At 35.2% G+C, this 21,105-nt stretch overlaps 1 protein-coding gene across 5 annotated transcripts in view; it reads left to right on the forward strand.

The window, feature by feature from the left end:
* LOC149145139 (sugar transport protein 7-like) overlaps positions 1-17,965 on the forward strand; it is a 35,920-nt gene extending 17,955 nt beyond the window's left edge. For 2 of the 5 annotated variants that reach the window (XM_089448086.1, XM_089448082.1), the window contains exons 2-4: positions 15,162-15,487; positions 15,674-16,300; positions 17,350-17,965. In XM_089448086.1, the coding sequence (XP_089304212.1) occupies positions 15,176-15,487; positions 15,674-16,300; positions 17,350-17,799 (1,389 nt within the window). In that variant the 5' untranslated portion in view covers positions 15,162-15,175 and the 3' untranslated portion in view covers positions 17,800-17,965. Of the gene's footprint in view, positions 1-13,425; positions 13,620-15,080; positions 15,488-15,673; positions 16,301-17,349 lie in introns of those variants that run through there. The other 3 variants (XM_089448084.1, XM_089448083.1, XM_089448085.1) reach the window with 3 other exon arrangements.
* Positions 17,966-21,105: the final 3,140 nt, after the last annotated feature.

The following is a 21,105-nucleotide window of genomic DNA, read 5'->3' on the forward strand; positions in this document are numbered from 1 at the left end:
CTCCTTTTATTTTGATCCACTTGCTTGTGCTTTCTTCAGGCCTATGTTCTCCAATTACTATGCATGTACATAAGCCTCACCCACTAATATTGGCTTGAAAAACATCACTTGCCACCATATATGGTAGTGTATACCCCCAAAATACTTGAGGAGTATATTTGGGTTCTTTGGGGAGATACCCAACAATATGACCATCTTTTTTAACTTTGTCATGTACTCCTACATGCTTTTCCTCGACTTTTTCCTGAAGTAGTGCCACCAAATCCACTGGTCCTCTACATACCCAATAGGGTAAAACTGTGACTTAATGAGAGTTTAAAATTCCTCCCACTTAGTCATTGGAGGATCTCCCTCCAACCTCAAGGTCTCTGTGTGGTTTTCCCACCAAGCCAAGGCATGCCCCTCTAATTTCAGTCGCACAAATAAAATCACATGTTCTTCCTCAATGTTATGGACACTAAAATACACTTCTAGTTGTTGCAACCGGTGATATAGCTTCAGAGCATTTATCTCATTGTGGTATAACTTGATATCAACCTTCGCTTCCGTTTTGAACAGGGACTGTGAAGGATTCACGATACTCGAACTAGGTTGATCTTTTTTAGGTCCTTTCTTTGACTGGTTCTATATTTCTTCCTCATCTCCTGATCCCCCCTCTTATTTTTCCTCTGCATTAGAAAACTCATCTTCTCCAAATATCCTAAAATTATTGGTCAGGGTTGTGATGAGGATATTTACATTATGATTTATATCCACTACTTGTTGTTCTAGTCACAAAAATCTCTCCTCTGCAAGATCGTGAGGGTTATTCATAGATTTGTCGGCCACGATTACGCTTTTACAACTTTTGGCCCAAATAATATAGATCCTCTACAAATCTCCATGATATACCTAGAGAAAATCTAGTTCTGATACCAATATGATCTATAAACTATCGTGGATATTCCACTAGACAATTTGTCATAACAAATCGTAAAAATCTAGAATCTACACTATTACAATTTAATTTCTCTTTATATATATGTGTGTGTGTGTGTGTAGATAGAGAGAGAGAGAGAGATTACTATTAATAACATATGTATGCGAATTAAAATCATGCCGAAAATTAGAGAACAACGAAATAAATCTCACACACATATTTGACACAAGATATGACCTGCGAAACCCTTTTAGGAGAAAAATCTAACTAGAAGGTCAAGCTTCTTTACTCTCTTTCTCTTAGTAGAAAATGTCCGTGAGTACAAAGAAGTATGGCCTATGGCCTATGGGCTAATACAGTACACAAGTCCTATCTACGTGCTCTATCTCCTTTCCCTCTCAGCTAGTTTTACTCAACTATGGAAAAAATGCACTCGAAAGAATGGAACCTCTTTTATTTGTAGTGTCCCAGTTATAACACAACCCAATAGCCTAGTAGTGGCCAAGGTTTGAATACCTAAACTATTAAATAGAGTTACAATATATACTCGTCTAGAGTCTTCTACATTATAATCAAGCGACTGGCCCCTTTTTCATGAATAATGGGGGCTGATGTGGCATCCTCTCTAATTATGGTGGTGAAAACAGGAAGGTCAACTTTTGAGTGGCATAACTTTTGCATACATACTCGATTGATGTGATTATTTCATTGTTGCAAAGGTCTCTTTGTGTAGAATATGAGAAAAAGGTGTGGGTCTAAGTTGGAAAAGTTTTACCCCCAAAAAATGTCGTCTGATGCCTCAAACCACTGCTAGTAGTTTTCATACCCCAATTTGACCAACTGGGCCCCGTTGGTAAAAAGGGTCCTATGAGCTAATTTCACCACTTTTTCCACTCTAAAAGAATCAATAAGGATGAAAAACAATGTAATGATCCAATCTAGATTATAATATTTGAAGAAACTCATGGGAAAAATCAAAGAGTTTCAAAATAATTTTACAACTCAATAACCCCAAAATTAAACTCAATACACCTTCTCTTATTGTCATAAAAAAAAATTTCCACCATTGAGATCACAACTATGCTTAGCTGCTTAATTTACAAGAGCAAGATAAACAACATGGATGACAAGAGGCTCTCCAAAATTTCTTTAAAATCTAGTCAAAATTACCAATAGCTCAAGGAGTATGGTATAAGGATACTAAATCTCCCCTAAATCATTAGGGAATGTAAGAAGATGTCATTTTGTACAATACCAATAATATTAAAAATATTATTATATCTAATTGAAGAAAATCTATTATGCTAGAAAATATTAGAGGATTAAATAAAATTAAGATAATACAAAGAGGTAGTGGTGTAGGGGCACCCATCAAAGTTTTACTTGGACTTCTAGGAAGTCAAAATAATATTTACTAGAGGAGTTGGTTGCTCAATTTTCTCATTCTGTTTTGTGTATATTATAAGGAATAAAATTGAGTTTTCCATGTAATATGATCATTTTTGTTAATTAGTTTGAAAAGGCTCAAAGAATTCGATCTTAAGCCAAAATTGGACCATTCGATCCAATTTCCATGGATATGATCAAACCCGAGTATGTGTTTATGTTAGATTTGAGTGTTAATGGAGGTCATATTTTTTGTGTCATTAACATTTGCAGTGTGACCTATGGTTCTTATCTAATTCTCGTAATCCACTGTGTGAAATTATTGTTCTCTATGTTTTATTACCTACAGTGGCATGATAAGAATCCCTAATTTCCTATGTTAATTGAATCGAGGTATGTTGGAATAAGTTTGTGAGATCTAATGAGAATTGAACAAATTCCTCTTTCAGAGATTATCCTGAGTGTTGTTGTTTTTGTTTTCTTTCTTGGTATGAGTTAAGGGCATTTTTAAGTCTCTAGAGGAACCTCTGTAGAAAAGAAATCTTATTTCCTACTCATAGATGTGGAGATTTTTTCCTTTGATTTTCTAAGTGTAGAACTATGTGAAGAAACCATCAAAGGTTGATTCAAAAATTTTTTAGTATGCCCCACTATTTAATGGAGGACTATTCACATTCATTGTCAGATTAGAATCTCAAAGGAGATTCACCGGAGGAAATTTTAAGTCATTTCTTAATGGAGGCCGAGACAAACCCAATCCAGACAATTGTTGTAAATTGAATCTCCATCTCGGGGCCTTAAAAAGGGTGAGACCCGTTAGTTGATAGGGCAAGAACCATAATTAATTTTTGTTGATTGAAATATCTGTCTCGGATATCGATCTCAGGAAATTTTAAAGGTTGCAAGGGTGGTCTCGTTAGGAAAGGCCAAGACTAAGATTTGAGACCGTGGACATAAGACTGGGTCATATGCTTGTCCCACCAAATCTAGGGCTGGCACCGAAGCTGCCAATCGAAATATAATTAATGCCTATAATTTGGGCGTTTTAGAATCAATCTGAAGGAATAAGACTAAGGAGCCAACGTTGGGTTTAACGATTAAAACAAGGAAATACATATAACTTATAATATTGGCTTGCATCAAGTAGTCAAATCTAACATAGAAAATCAAAAGTATATCTCAGGTTTGACTAGTGCAAAGAAGTGGATCAATATTGCTAAAATAATAATAAACTCTCACAAGTTGCATAATGAAAATGAACATTGTAAAATTTTCAAAACATCTTGAGATGAAAGAATATTTCCTTTTTGTGATATTAAGAGGGTTGAAGATGAGAGGGATTCTCTTTTGAAGTGTCAAAATTTCAAAATATGTGTCATAATATTAACCTTCATAATCTTATAAGTCATCAACATTACAGTGATATTAAAACCATTTTCTCAATATTTTTCATGCATGAGATTTTTTTAGAAAGTCCAAATAATTTCTTTAAATCTTTTTAAAAATTTTATAAACCTATTATTTTAATAGATGTTAACCATCATTATTAAAATATTTTTTTTTTTTTTTAAGAAAATATTTTAATATATCTTTTTGGTAAGTTATAAGCCTTTGTAATACACTTGTTGTACAAAAATTAGATGCAGGGGAGCTCTGAGGCCCGACTGAGAGTCAAGAAAGTGAAAAACTAGGAGGAAACATAACCCCAAAAGGAGAAACTATATGTTCTCCTAGAATATATTTGCATCATTACATACAAAATCAAAAGGGAAAGGAACCTAAAAAGCACTAAGAAACTATGTGGTGGCTACATAAAAAACTACCTTGATAGTCGTGCTTTACCTAGATAGTGCTCTCGAGGTTCAAGTTCCTAGAAAACTAGGCAGGGCTCATAATAGTATTTGTCATTAGGAAAGAGGTTCCCCATGGAAGCAGGTTGATCAAACATCACTCGTTGGATTGTTTGTTGAGGAGGTGGTGCAACACTGTGGCTATTGACATGGCCACCTTTACTGCTTTTTATGCAACCAACTCACAAAATAGAAGAAGAGATAGCTCAACGACTTCAAAATTAGCCTCTTTGAGGGGGAAACCTCCTTTAAATTACACAAATGAACAATTCTTGGATGATTCAAATGACAAAACCTCCTTTCTATATATAGGAGTCTAATGGGTCACAATATAATTAGAGCTGACATAACAATAATAATGTAAGGGAACAACAAGAACAATAGTGGGCTTCTATGGGGCATAATAATAACAATATGGGGACTACATGGGTACAACAATAATAATAAGGGGGCTACACTGACAATAAAAATGAGGGAATACACTAGTATTATAGGGACCTAACATGCCCCTCTCCTTCCAAAAAAGTGTTTTCCTCAATGCTTGAGTAGTTCTGGATATTTCTGTATAAAATTCTCATCCTCCCAAGTGGAATCTTCCATGGGTAAGTTCTTCCACTTGATGAGATACTCTGAAATTGATCGATTTCGTAGTTGTCATGTTCTTGTTTCCGTGACTACTTCAAGTTCCAATATGAGTTTTCCTTCCTCATCAAGTTTTGGCAATATTGTTTGAACTGGGAGCTTGTCACCCATAATCTTCTTTAAGTATGAAACATGGAAAACTAGGTGCACTCGGGAAGATGTAGGCAGATCCAATTTATATGTCATACTACCAATATTTTGCAACACCTTGTAAGGACCATAATACTTTGGTGATAATTTATTATCCTTCTTAGCTTTCTTGAGGGACATTTGTTTGTATGGTTGTAGCTGTAAAAATACCCAGTCACCTACATCAAAACTTCTTTCACTGCGATGTTTATCTACATTTTGTTTTATTCTATTTTGCGCCAAAGTGAGGTTATCCTTTAAGAGTTGGAGAACTTGTTGTAGATGATCGATGTGATATTCCATTGCTTTAACCTTAGAATGATTGTCCAAGACATTTTGGAGGTCTGGAGAAATAGATGATTTCGATGTTTGAACCTCTAGTGAACATAATTGTGCAATTACGCCCTGTTGTGATTTGTTTAGAATATTTTTCATTCCATTATGTTTGATTATCTTTCCTGGTTTCCCTATGATATCCCTTAATTCAACTTCCTTTCATTCCCAAAAAAAATCAAGAAAAGTTCTTGAAAATCAAAATCTCTCGTACCCAAATATTGTAACCATTGGACTCCTAGTACAACATCAACACCACCCATTAGAATGGAAAGCATTGAACTATTCAATACAAATTCTCCCATGGATAGCTTAATATTATGGAACTTTCGAGAGAAAAATATGGTTCCTCCATTTGAAACCATCACTTGACACTATGATGCTGGATATAGGAAGAAATTCAATTCCTTGGCTATCTTACAATGAATAAAATAATGGGTACTACCCAAATCAATCAACACTATTACCTTTTTCTTCTTGATATATCCTTTTATCTTGAGAGTTTGAGGAGTGTTAATTCTTGCCAATGCATTACAAGATATGGTCAGATTCATTTCTTCTTTCTATAGGGTTGGTTCCTAGTCTATATTCTCTTCTTTTGACATTTCTTGTTCCTTTTCTTCCTTCTCTTCACAATCTATGTAAATTAATTTATTCTCCGCACACTTATGACCTTTAGTGTATTTTCTATCACAATTGTAACAAATCCCTTTTGATCTTTTTTCTTCCAATTTTTGTGGTGTCAACCTTATAGGTTGTGGAAGGCTAGGAGAAAAAACACTTCCATCTTTATAGTTGTGAGTGGTAGGCTTCCTTGTTGCCATAATTTTTCTTTCAATTTTTCTTGCCAACCTGAATGCCTTCTCCAATGAATCAGGTTCCCAAAGGAGAACCTCATGTTGGATGTAATCCTTTAAAGTGTCTATGAAGACATCAATCCTATGCTCCTTTAGAATATCATTTACCCTTATATTCAATTTTTAGAAGTCTTCAATGTGCTCCACCATTGAACCCTTTTGTTTGAGATTTATAAATTGGCTAAAGAAGGTGTTGCTCTTTGTATCCTCATAATGTGCTATCATTTACTCTGTAAAAATTGACCAGGTGATAATTTATTTACGAGAGCAAAGGCATCGATACCATAAAAACTGATTGGGTTCTTAATATAAAGTTGCAATGCGCACCTCTTATGTGTTTTGCACATTATGGAGATCAAAATATTGCTCCATCTGAAGTATCCATGTTACAGGATCCTTGCCATCAAAATTCCTCATATCGATCTTTGGAATATGGTGGGTCTTCAATCCAACGTTAGAGTCTATGAAATCATGATTAACATTTCTTTTGTTGTCATCATGAGTTTCCTCTACTACCTTTTCACCATTAGGAAGGATTTCTTGTAGCAACTTTGTCAAAACTTCCTTCAAACCTTCCAAGTCTTCTTTTAAACCATTCTTCAAATATTACATGTTGTCTTTCATTTTTGCTTCTATGCCATCCTTCAAACCGTCCATATATGATTTTAAACTATTCTTCAAACCATCCATCTTAGCTTCCATTTCATTTTTGGTTACTCTTTGTGAGTTCAAAGTTTGTTATCCCTGGTCTCGTAATTTTCATATATCATGTTGGATTTCTTCTTCTTCTTCATGTGTCATAGTAGAAATTTCTGGTTTCTTACTAGGTGTTTCCATTTTTTTTTTCCAGGCATTTCGAAATCAAATAATGATATATATATTCTTCACTATGCCCTTTGAATCACTTCAAACTGATTTTTCAAACAAAAGTTATGCAAATTTAAAAAAAAAAATGATACACACCTTTTTCTTCATTTTAGGAGATCAATCTTGAAACAATTGTAAATTTATAATTTCATATCTCCAAGTTTTGAATTTTCTTCCTATGGTATCTCTCTGAGTCCTCTTTCCAACCCCACAAGTATTATTGAGATTGGATTCTTCGAGAAAGAGCTATGCGAAATCTCCCACGATGACCTAATTATGGACTAGTTTAGTAGAGCGAAGTTGTACGAGATACCGCGTGTCACTGTTTCAACCTTCAACCCTGGAATTGCTACAAGAAAAACTACAGTCCGTGCACTTTCAACCAATTCTTACATAATTCAAATGCGATGCCTAAAACAAAAGTTATGACGATTTTCTCTATGTCACCTGTTTGAGACAGAATTCTGGAGCCTGCCAAAACCCTGACTTCCTCAGAACATATCTCTGAAAATATAGCGAACCAATATCTGAATTTTTTACACGAATCTCTCTAATATTTCGGCTCCACGTGGTAAAAAAATTCGGCTTTTGAGGTCTTGTATAAAAAAATTTATAGTGAAAATTCCAAGATGGCATGTTTGAAGAAGCGAAACCCTAGAATCCAAAGCTTTGATACCAAATATTATGCAACCAACTCACAAAATAGAAGAAAATATAGATCAACGACTTCAAAATTAGCCTCTTTGAGGGTGAAAACTCCTTTACATTACACAAAGGAACAATTCTTGGATGATTCAAATGACAAAACCTCCTTTCTATATATAGGAGTCTAAGGGGTCACAATATAATCAGAGCCGACATAACAATAATAATGTAAGGGCACAACAATAACAATAGTGGGCTTCTACGAGGCACAATAATAACAATATGGGGACTACATGGTTACAACAATAAAAATAAGGGGGCTACACTGATAATAACAATGTGTGATACACTAGTATTATAGGGACCTAACAAAAAAAGATCTTCAAATATTTAAAGGCCATGATGGACTTTGGTTTATGGTAGCTCAAAGGTGAGAATTTTTCCATAACTACATACATAGATGTTGTTTGGGCTAGCAGTGTAGATGATCATAAGAGCTCAAGTGATGGTGCTTTCTTTCTAGGATATCATTTGGTAGCATGGTTAAGTAAAAAGGAAGCATTAATTTCAATGTCCATAACTAAATCTGAGTACATAATAACTGTTGGGTGTTCCACTCAGACTTTGTGAATGAAGCAAACATTGCAAGACAAGAAGGTAACGTATGATGCAATAATTCTCATTGTGTGATAATACCAGTGTTATAAGTATGTCCAAGAATCTCGTTCTTCATTCAAAAACCAAGAATATACCCATAAAGTACCATTTTCTTAGAGAACAAGTGGTTGATCAAATTGTAAGGTTGGAGTATATATAAATAAAGGAAAAAATAGCTAATATATTCATCAAGCCTTTTTTATGAGAGCCATTTGAGTATTTGAGGAAAAGTTGATAGTGATGACTCCCTCATCTCTTCCATAATTTCCTTAGAAAGGAACAAAAGCGACTATCCACTTCTATCAAGAATAATTGTCTACTAGGATGTCACAGAGAACAGAAGTGAATAAACTTAGGAGGAACTAAAAGATAAATAGGAGAAACACGTGTCCAGGTGAAGAATTTGGATCTTGAAATAGTCATTGGTGTACATTAGCATAAAATTGAATTAGTATAGAAATATAAGACTTCATTTTAGAAACAAAGGACAAATAATAAAGATATATACCTTTCTACAGAAAATGCAGTTTGAGCCACACCTGTTTTCTATTGATGCTAAAGGGGGAGAATAAAAAGATAGAATGAGAGAGTGAGCATACAGTAGCCTAATATCCTACCAAGGGGAGTTGATAGGGGAAGTCAAGTCCAAAGCCATCAATGACTAGCAATGTCTAGTGATGTCCCCATCAATGCCAAAGGGGGAGACTGTTGAGTATATGTTGTCATTGATGAAAAATTCAAGGGGAGATTGTTGAATGCGATAGTAGGTTTCTAATTTTATTTTTTCATTGATATATTTGATGTCATTATTTCTCTAAATTTTGGTTTCCTAGTTTGATTCCTAAGTGTCAATAGTGTAGCTTGAGTAGCATATCTTTGCAAGAACTTTGTCTATAGGTTCTTATTCCAGTTGAGTCTAAAAGATGTCTAGTTAGCTAACTTGTTCAAAGTCATTTCCAATGGTATATGGAACTTTTCCTAACTCCCATAGACTGAAAAGAAATTTGTGTTCGAAGTGGATTGGCCAAAATGGGTGATAAAAGGGAAAAAGTGCACCATTAGATCAAACTTCTTGGGTAGATTGACGACAAGAGAGGACCCAAGTCTGTATTAAAGTTAATAGGGATGTAAATAATTGTGGAAACCATCATTGTGGCAGCATGCAATTGGTTACACAACCCCCCTCCCTTGTTTTCTCCCAAATGAAGGAAGGGCTCCCTCGCGATACTAGTTTTTTCTTAAGGGAATGCAACACACTATCCCATCATTGGATCGACACCAAAAACCCAAATCACAAGCTCAGGAGGTAGTGCCAACAACTAGTAGGTAGTGAACCAACAAGTTGTTGGTCACAATTCCTTGTCACAAGGAGCTTGACGGTAAGCACCCAAGCATCCATCATATTGCCAGTTAAGACCTTATTTGCACACAACAATGAAGTATACTGACAGGTAGTGGAACAACAAGCCATTGGTCACTGTGCCCAGTCACAAGGATCCCAGTGGAAAGCACCTAGGCATGTATCGAACCATTTGTTAAGATTTCTATTTGCATACAACAAAGAAATGACTAGTGAGACAATGGCTAGCACACGTGACAAGTTGGTGGCACATTTTACAAGGATGACAAGTTGCATGACATGGCTGCCACAATGGAACATATATGAAAAGTAGATGTCATGGCAGGATGTGTGGGTGATATGTGACAAGTAAATTCAACATTTTTTATCAGACAAATTGATAGTTGGTAGGTGACACATGGTAGGAAAGCATGAGCAGGTGGACACATGGTAGGCACTTAATGAAAACAATAGATGGTGTTTCAGTACTGATGGTAGGTGATGTGGTAGTGGACCCTATATCAGAGTCTCGACCTCAGAGTTTCATGTTTGGAGTATTGGAAGGTGTTCCCAATATCTGAGAATCAAGAAGCTTAAGCTTATGGCCATAACTCTAGGTCACATAGCGCTTTAATAAAGTGCTAAAGATCCCATTGTCAAGGGACTTTGATCTCAGTGTTTATGTTTGGAGCTTGATGTTGAAAATATCTCCGAACTTCGAGATTCGAGAAGAGCTTAACCCAACGGTCACAACATTGTTCATGAAGGGTTAGCAATGAAGCGCTTCAGAGCTCATTGTCTCGAGAATTCAACCTTAGAGTTGTGTGTTCTGAGTTTAGTGTTAAATGGATCTCTGTCCTTTGAGATCTAAGAAGAGTTGTTTAATGACCATGGTCACTCCTTCCGGTCATGAAGGGTTTAACAATAGATACCTATGGGTCTATTATCTTGAAAATGTGGTCTTGGGATCTCGGCCTTAGACTCTAGTGTATTAGCATTGAACCTCATCCTAGACCTTCGGGATGTGAGAGCGTCATTTAAGCTACAATGGTTAGAATTGGTCACATGGGGTCGATCATTAAAGCACTCAAGGCAATGAAAACTAATGTTTTAGGTGTCAAAGTTATTAAAACAAATTTAGGTTGAAACCATTTGAGATATGGAGCCTTGCATCTATAAAAGGAAAAAAAATGATGTCAGATCGAGCTATTTGCATGCAAATTAATAATGTAACTACTGTGGACGAGTAGAACAACTAATTCAACTCATGATGCCATGGGTGAAAACCATGGATCAATACACTTGATAATAGATGAAATAAAGTATAAATACAAAATCTAAATGCTTGAACAAATTGGTTAGCTAATGCATATGAGAATCCAAGAACTAATCTAAAGTGCAATCAATTTGTAGTTGAGCCAAGAGCAAAAGAGAGCATAAGAAGATAATGAAATAACACAAGATCTAAATGTCAAATCAAGTGGATCTGTGAGAGAGAAGTGTAGTATAGAGGTGTAAATGTAGATTCATTGAGTTTTGTAGTTGTTACGTAAAGGATAAAATGTAGATCTAATGAAGTTAGGAGCCAATGATTACATATCTAAGACAACGGGTGTTGAAATATATACTGAACAAAGGATGAAGGTGAACAATATCAGAGCTATAGAGCTGTTGTGAAAAGCAATGTTTGGAGAGCCTGCAAAGAATTGATGCCTAGAGAAGATATGAGAATATAATTTGTTGTTAGTATGATTCTATGATAAAAGTGCCATAGATCTGAGTCTGAAAATTTATGAGAGAGGGATTTGAGTGGCTAATTCAAGTGGGTGCTTGCAAAGAAAAGGGGGTTGGTGTCTCTTGTAGGCTGGTGCTGACAAAATCTAATGTAAACCACAATTGGTACTTGCATTTACATTGAAAATTAAAATAAGATTTGTGATTTTCTCCTGTATGGGTGTCCATGTAATATCCTGAGTTCAAGCTTGATATGATTTGTGCACTATTGTATTGTTGAATGTGTTTGATTGGAAAAATATTTAATTTCTTTTATAAAACACTGATTCAAACCCTCTCAATATTTCCCTGTTTTCCAACACTTACTGAATGAAATCACTGTAAGTAAAGAAAAATAATCAATTACAATTAATACTCTTAAATATAAGATTTAAGTTAATGGTTCACTTTATATAGATAACCTAAAAAGCCATACCTCCTATAGAAAAAACTACCGTTTTCGTATTTAAATTTTAAATATATATATACATATTACTATTCACCAAATTGGTGTATGAGACCCCCTTGTTTGTGGGACAACACCAAATTGGTGTATGAGACCTCCTTGTTTGTGGGACAAGGGACCCACTTTGCCCATCAATTTGATTGCTAAGCCCACGAAGACATACATACTTTACCCCCCTCTGATTTTGAATGCGTGACCTCGTAGGAGGAAACACATGCTCTTAACCATTAAGCCCACTCATGTTGTATAATTTCACACTTATAAATTAGAAATGGTACATAATTAGTTTACTATTTAATTATATATATAATTTTAAATGGTGAAATTTGAGGCTGTCTCTTTAATATATATATATATATGAATGAATTATTATTTTAGAAAAGAGTTTTTCAATTTTAATTTAATTATCAATAATTATTAAAATATTTTAGAATACTCATAGTATTATTGAAAAATTAATGGTTGAGATTAATTATGTCATTTTTATTGTTTTAATTAAATTGATTAATTAAAAAAATGTCATATGTACAAGTGTCATTTAAAGTGAGTTACCATTTTTTGGGTATGCACTATTGATAAGCCATGGTATTGACCCATAATATTGTAACAAAACATATTTACAAGCAAATTAGGAATCTCCATAATAAAGTGATAATAAAGTGAGGGAAAATCTCCATAATTAAAAATCGTGTCCCATATTCCTTTAAGTGTGTATATGTTTAATTTGTATATTAATTTTTTAATTAATATTGATTTAAAATAAAATTATAATTTAGTTTAATTTTATGATTATTTTAATTTTAACAATATGATATGTATTATAGAGTAAATATTTTGATGTAAGAAGAATTATTAAACTATAATTTTTGAAATTTTTTTAGCCAAATTTTAATAAAATAAATTTTCATAAATTTTATTATTTAAACTATACTTTTCAATAAATAGATTTAAAACTAAAAAAACACTTATAAAACTTAAATTATGAAAATTTAAAAACTCGAAATGTAATTCCAACTAAATTCGACTCAAATGTATATCCGAAAAAAACTTCAAAACGTAGTACAAGCCGACTACAGCTATCTGCATATCTTGAAATGAAGCCCAATCAAAAAGTTTGGGAACAGGTGAACCTCAGTAATTCCGTCACTACAAGTTCGGGAAATAATTGACATCACTATGGCAGCCGTACATGACTTTTTGCACAGGTCATTCTCTATGAAAACATACTTTACACAAAAAGCTTTCTGGTTGGTTACATCAGATATTGTGTGAATTCATGTGTTTTTTAATTCCCGGGAAAGAAAGCATGACTCGTGGGCGCTGGTAAAGTTAGTGACCACCACCTTCAGCTTAGAGTTCAAATCAAATCAAAACCCAAATCCTGCATTTGTGCGGTACAGGCCATACACCCTCTGCGAACGTCTCCAGCCGTCAGTTTTCTGAAAATATCCACGCCCATGTCGGGGATTTGGAAAAGGTTCACACTGCCGACGAAAGTGATCGAACGTCAGCAACCAGTCCATTAAATATCGATATTATATAACTCCGTCACGATTTGGTTAAACCCACCTCCATCTCTACCTTCATTTTCATTTTCATTTTCAGTAGAGGATGGCAGGGGGTTGTGTAGACGCGCCGGGAGTATCACACGAAAGAGCACAGCAATACCAGGGCCGAGTAACGTTCTATGTTGTTTTTGCATGCATGGTTGCTGCGATTGGGGGCTCCATCTTTGGCTATGATATCGGTATATCAGGTATGTATGTTCGAGGTATATCCAGTACACTTATGTATGTGTTATGGTGTAAAAGTTATTTCCGGAAAAAAAACTGTGTGAGGAAGAGGTGGGTGAACTTCTCCCATCATCAGTTACAAGAAACTGTGTGAACTTCTCCCATCATCAGTACAAGAAACTGTGTGATGAAGAGGTGGGTGAACTCCCATGATCAGGTACAAGAAGTAATAAACATAAAACTTTTCCTATCATTTCCCAAGAAGCATCTCTCATCATCACGGACAAGAAGTAAACTTCTCTCATCAAAAACCAATAAACACTATGTTTATTGTTTCTTGTTCTTGATGGAATTGTGAATCTATCCAGCTTCGGTGTACTGAAAAGTTAGCAGAAACAAATCCATTGTTCCGCAGCTTTGGTCTGCTTAGCCATCTCTCCAAGTAGCAAAAATGTTGTATTTTCGGGTGTATCATTATGGATCGGACGGTATCGAGCTGGAGTAATTTGTTCCTCTTGAATTCTTTGATTTAACTCCAAAGAATTTCCGGTAGCTATCCGATAGTATTCATCCTCATCTTCTCCGGTAGTTGATAAACCATATGTTCTTCTCTCGATATCTCGGAGATCTTATAGAATGGACTATAGATTAACGCTATGTTTATTGTTTTTGATAATGAGTGTGTTCATCTGAAATGTGAGAAGTTTCACCTTTCTGTCACACAGTTTTCTTCAAAAATCTCTTTTTTCACTTCAGTTTATAGTTAATGAGAAGAAGTAATAAACATAGATTAATACAATACAGATTAACACTATGTTTATTGTTTCTTGTTCTTGATAATGGGTGCGTTCGTCTAAAATATTAGAAGTTTCACCTTTTCATCACACAGTTTTCTACAAAATCGTTTCTTTTCCATTTCAGTTTATAATTTAATGACCAGAAGTAATAAACATAGATTTTCTCTCATCAAAAACCAATAAACATAGATTAACGTTATGTTTATTGTTTCTTGTTTTTGATAATGAGTGCGTTCATCCGAAATGTTAGAAGTTTCACCTTTTCATCACACATATTTCTCCAAAAATCTCTTCTTTTCACTTTCAGTTTATAGTTAATGACAAGAAGTAATAAGCAGAAAATTTCTCTCATCAAAACCAATAAACATAGATTAACACTATGTATATTGTTTCTTGTTCTTGATAATGGGTGCGTTCATCTGAAATGTTAGAAGTTTCACCTTTTGATAATGGGTGCGTTCATCTGAAATATTAAAAGTTTCACCTTTTCATCACAGTTTTCTCCAAAAATCGTTTCTTTCTCATTTCAGTTTATAGTTTCAGTGCGTACAGATTAAGATTACTATTAGATTACCATGATAATAGACATTTCCCCTTTTCATCCCATAGTTTTCTCCCGTAATTTGCTTCTAGTTTTCAGTTTCAGTTGCTTCTGGTTTTCAGTTTCAGTTTATAGTTTGTGTACAGATTGCCATGACTCGATTAGAGGATAACGCTTAATGGAGTTGCAGCCGAGGGCTGAATTCTAAATTATGTTTTGAATTTTAGGCGGAGTGACATCCATGGACGATTTTCTCCAGAAATTCTTCCCCGCAGTGTACCACAGGAAGCATTATGAAAATGACCATGATAGCGATTACTGCAAGTACAACAACCAAGGCCTGGCTATGTTCACCTCATCCCTCTACATTGCAGGTCTGCTTGCTTCGGTGGGCGCGTCTCACGTAACGAGGAGATATGGGCGCAAGGCCAGTATTGTAAGCGGAGGCATCTGTTTTCTTGTGGGTGCAGCTCTCAACGCCGGCGCCATCAGCTTAGGCATGCTCATTATTGGGCGCATAATGCTTGGAGTGGGAATAGGCTTCGCAAATCAGGTTGGCTTGTATGGGTTGTGGGCTCAATGATTTCGAAAGAGTTTCTCCGAGATATATTGATAAAAGCACGCATTACTAAAGCTTCAGACATTTGGCTTTGAATTGGAGTGATTTGAGTTACAGAGTTTTTTGTTTAGATATGAATGCCTTGGGTTTACATAGCTTTTTGTTTGAATTTGTGTCAAGGCTGTTCCTCTGTACCTCTCAGAGTTAGCTCCACCAAAATTCCGCGGAGGGCTTAATATAATGTTCCAGTTGGCCACAACACTCGGGATCTTCACAGCAAATATGGTTAATTATGGGACTCAGCACATAAAAACTTGGGGGTGGCGTCTCTCTCTGGGCTTGGCTGCAGGTCCTGCACTTTTGATGACCGTTGGAGGGATGTTTCTTCCTGATACTCCCAACAGTCTGATAGAACGTGGTCATCTGGAGAAAGGCAGAGCTGTCCTGGAGAAGATCAGGGGCACTAGGAATGTAGAAGCAGAGTATGAGGATATGGTCGATGCAGCCGCACTGGCTAAATCCATCAGGCATCCATTCAGGAATATTTTAGAGAGGAGGAATCGGCCACAGCTTGTGATGGCCATCTGTATGCCCATGTTTCAGATATTGACTGGAATCAATTCAATATTGTTCTATGCCCCTGTGCTTTTCGGCAGTTTGGGCTTTGGTGCAAATGCTTCCCTCTACTCGTCTGTCATGACTGGAGCTGTTCTTGTCGCTTCAACCCTTGTATCTATTGCCACTGTTGACAGGTGGGGGCGCAGAGCCCTGCTACTTAGTGGGGGTATTCAGATGATAGTCTGTAAGGTAAGACTAAAACGCACAGAGGTAGTCTCTGTTCTGCTTTTTCACAGCATTTCATGTTTCCTGTTTTTAAGAATGACAATATATATCTTAGACCTGGTAATTGAGCTGCCAAAGCTCAAGAATCATGACCCATGTTCTAACCATGGATTGGGAGGTCCCCAACAGACAGGGAATACCAGTTCCTATCCATTTTCTGAGATTTCCTGTTCCTCAAATCTAGAAACCGAATAAAAGTGATGATCTCTTATCGATTATTAGGGTCAGAAAAGTTTTAAACCATGGGAATTGCATTGGTCTCTTACTTTTACACCAGCTAAACAAAGTCCCAAATAACATGCTTTCTTTTTTATTTGAGTTTTCTGCAACCATGGTAGCTCTCCATGCCCGAGTCCTTTTGTGGCCTGTCTCGCTTACATTTTCAGAGCTAAACAGGAAACCAGAGTTCTTGCCTGCAGCAGCTGAGTTAGGTGAGAACGGAGCTTGAACAAACATGCTTCAATTATCTTGATGAATGCCTTTCTTCACCACAGAAGTCCCTATTACTTCTGAAATGTTATTGTTACAGAAATTCCTGTTAATTTATGGAAAAAAACTTGGATATAAATTCTCCAATTAAAATAGAAATTTACTTAGCCAGTGCATTGCATTGTGCCAACCACAACTACTGGGATGTGGGATTTAAAATGAGATGGAGGGGATAACATTGATGTGATATTTGAGATTTAGAATTGGGTGGAGGGGATAACATCCCATTATATCAGCAACAACTGATATGAATTGTAAGTTTGTAACCCCTTCTTCTAAGTAGCTTGGAAGGAGAGATTTTATAGTCCATCCAAGTTGGAACAAGGACACGCGAATCTGTTTCCAGAGTTTTTAAATCTAAATCCCTTCATTAATCTGGGAAATTGACTGCACTGCACAAACGAAATTGACCATATTTTCATTTGATCCCGAAATAATTAGTAGCAGATTATAGAGATTTTTCCCTTTATTGTTGGATTGTTTACTGTTGGATTCATCAATAATAATGTTATCCTTTTTCATAGGTTTCTGTTGCCATAATCTTGGGCCTAAAGTTTGGAGGGGACAAAGTACTATCCAAAGGCTTCTCAGCGTTGTTGGTGGCAACCTTCTGCTTATTTGTGGCTGCATTTGGGTGGTCATGGGGTCCTCTTGGATGGACCGTGCCAAGTGAAATTTTCCCACTAGAAACACGTTCTGCTGGACAGGCGATAACGGTCTCTGTGAACCTTCTTTTCACATTTGCAATTGCACAGGTCTTCTTATCTCTTTTATGCACATTCAGGTACGGGATTTTCCTATTCTTTGCGGGCTGGATCTGTATCATGACTGCCTTTGTGTACCTCTTCTTGCCAGAAACCAAGGGTGTACCCATTGAAGAAATGATTTTTGAATGGAGAAAGCACTGGTTTTGGAAGAAAATAGTTCCTTGCGTTGAGAAGGGGGCACCAAATGGAAAACTACCAGAACTGTAATTCACTTAAAGAATAACTTAGTTTAGTTTAATAATTCACTTAAAGAATAACTTAGTTTGGGATGTTTGTCATTTGTTCATTGTAACTTACAAGTCTATTTCAGTGGCTTTTGTCTCCACTTCTGGAGAATTGTCAAGAAAGTTCAGGAAAGGTGATGGATTTTCTTTGATGGTTTTTTTTGTTTCTGGAGTTCAATGCGTTATGAATTTCTGAATACAAAACATCAAAATTATTATCACCAAAATGATCATTCATAGACGAACATGACTGCAACGATTTTACACCCTAAATAAGATTTGTCAATGGTATCAATCACTGTTTCTCAATCTCAATAAATCATTTATGCTTTCTTTTCATCCCTGACGAGGGATGATGATGAGTGAAGTTCTTCTCGAAACATAAAGAATAACAAATTAACAAATTCATGAAGTTGTACAAATCCAAATAGACAATTGTCAAACCTATAGCAAATTAACAAATTCATGAAGTTGTACAAATGCAAATAGACAATTATCAAATCTCCGAATGGGTCAATCGTTTAATTGTTTACTTCATCGACTTAAGATAATACTCATCTCCCTTTCTCCATGGTCAAGTTCCGCTTACCAGTTCTTTTTGTTGTTTTAACATCATGTAAATTTAGATTGTCAAATCATGGGACTTTGGACGATAGTTAGCATTTTGACAATGCCCATGATGGGTGGTGTGGCCAATTCAAGTCCCGCCTTCTCTTCCAAATGTGCTAGTTGATCTTGTGCAGGTTGGTGTTGTTTATGAGAAGAGGCAATAAAGCCATGAGGGAGACGTAGGCCCCTCATTGACCTCCATTTACTTTGTACCAAGGTCCTCCGAGTCCATTAAGAAGGCTTATTTACCATTTTGAAGTTAGTGAACTTGTGTTTTATTTGTAACATATCCAATCTCATCGCATCTTTGGTGGGGTAATTAATTTTCCCTCTTAATCATTTTACGTAACATGATTTTAATGTCACTTTTAAGTTTATTGGTGTATTGTATTCATTGAAATCTTTCCAATTATTGTGTTCTTGCTCAATTATGAGAACTAAGTAAGAAACTATAACTTTCTTAATAATTTTTTAAAACCAGATTTCAAAGGCATTTCTATGGGCATTGATATACTCTACTAGTTGAGATTTTTCCAATAATTATATTCTTCCTCAATTTTAAGTTCCAAGTAAGATATCACGACCTTTTGAAGTTATTTAGGCATTTCCTTTTTACTTGATGATGTTATCACACCTACATGACACTCACTTGTACATGGAACGACACATGCCAACTAATGCGACATCACATCTTTAAAAAAATTCTTCAGTGTGGTGTATTCACATGGAACGAAAGTTCATTTTCTTATGAAAAAAAAGATTCTTTACCTTTATCACAACACAAGAAAGTTTCCATTCTTGTGACATTATCACACCATAATTTTTTATTATGTAATTATATAATGTGATGATTTCTTTTTGCCTGATAATTGACTTTCGATAAATGACTTTCTTCTATCTTCTAGTTCTCCTCCAACTTTTTTCCTTTTTTTCTCTTCTTTCATTCTTCCCTTCTATCTCATCTTAAGATTTTATTCTTGTAGGAGCTTTATTATGTTAAATAATTTTATTCATAGCAATGCACCACACCTCACAAATTTCTATTTCGCGACATATTATGTCTTTAAAATCTACATTTTGCACCAAATGATTGTTTTTGTGGCCGTGATGTATTTCATCCCACGAATTTGTTCCATGTGGTTTATCACACCACAAAACTTTATCTTTCCATACATCACAACTCTTAATTTTGGGGTCCCTTCTTTTGAGTTTTTTTCTTCTTAAGTGTATTGTCTATATTACACAAAGATTTTCTTTGTGTGACACATTGTATCACATGAAGATTTGTGATATGTATTGTGTTACATAAAGAATTTCTTTGTGTGATACACAAACTTTCTCTAAAATTTACTAAGAAAACTAACTGATTTTCCCCATGATAAATTAAGGAAAAACACCTCTTAATAATCCTTCAACTTCTATGAGAGAAGAGAAAAGTCCTCTACCTTAAACTTCATCTCCCACTTACTTTGGCTTGCAATCCAATTTCTACCAAACCCATACAAAGCATTTTTCAACCAATAAATATGGCTAAACTTCAAATGATTTAAGTTTACATTTTCTTCTCTCACTGGCCTCAATTTCAAGGGTCTCAAAACCCTAAATATTTACTTAAAACATTTACCTTTTATTAACTCACATGAACTTATGTCATGCATGTATGTAGGAGCCTCATAATATCAAGATAACTCCCTTCCACTTTTAAACCGCAATAAGCAATCAAATTGAACTAATACCAATGATTAAGGAAGCACCTCTTCCCAATTAACTAGGTACAAGGCCCACCTAGACCTATTTTTCTTAAATAAAATTGTTTATAGAAATGATCTCTATATTAGAGTAGAGGATCCTATAGACTTACCCTAAGCCTACATAAGTAAATACTCAACAAACATCCATCATGGGATTTTAACAAACTTTAAGTCTCTAAAGAAGAATTAATTGTCTTATTTCACAACACCCAAATTATCATTATGATAGAAACCAAACTAATATTATTCTAGTGAAGGTAGCCTCCCAAGTTATGCCATTCATGTTTAGTACTGTAACAAGTAAGCGAAGGTCACTCCCACTCGAAGCTATTCAATTGTTAATTATAAGAATAGTTAGGGATTATGATAACTAGAAAATCATATTATGACATTGTTTTGAAGCATATTATGACGAGAGAGCTCCCTCTCTACTTTTAGATCATGGAGGGAAAAAAAGATTGAATTAAGGCTAATGATTCAAGGAATCATCTCTTCCCAATTATTTAGGTACAAGGTCCACCTAGACCTCTTTGGTTTAAATAAAAATGTTCAAGGGTAATATCTTTGTGGTAGAGGAAGCCTATAGACTTAATCCAAACCTAAGTCGCTAGAAACTCAACATACATCCATTACAAACATTCAACCGGATTTAGGTCTCTAAAAGAGAATTAACTATGTTTTTGTATAACAACTAAATTAGCATTATAATAGAAATAATACTAATATGATTTTAGTTAAAGTAGCCTCCCAACTTATGCCATTCAGATTTAGTAATGCATTAGGTCACTACCATTAGGGAATAAAATAATAGTTGAGCTCATGTGATTCAATTGTGAATTATAATAATGATATAAGCTTATTATGATCGGAAAATTCTATTATGTCATTTATGTCATTGTTTAGATGCATGGATGCAGATTTTGGAAATT

The sequence above is a fragment of the Pinus tabuliformis genome, chromosome X (genome assembly GCF_031772625.1).
Source record: "Pinus tabuliformis cultivar Carrire ecotype Pingquan chromosome X, CPIR1, whole genome shotgun sequence".
Taxonomy (NCBI): domain Eukaryota; kingdom Viridiplantae; phylum Streptophyta; class Pinopsida; order Pinales; family Pinaceae; genus Pinus; species Pinus tabuliformis.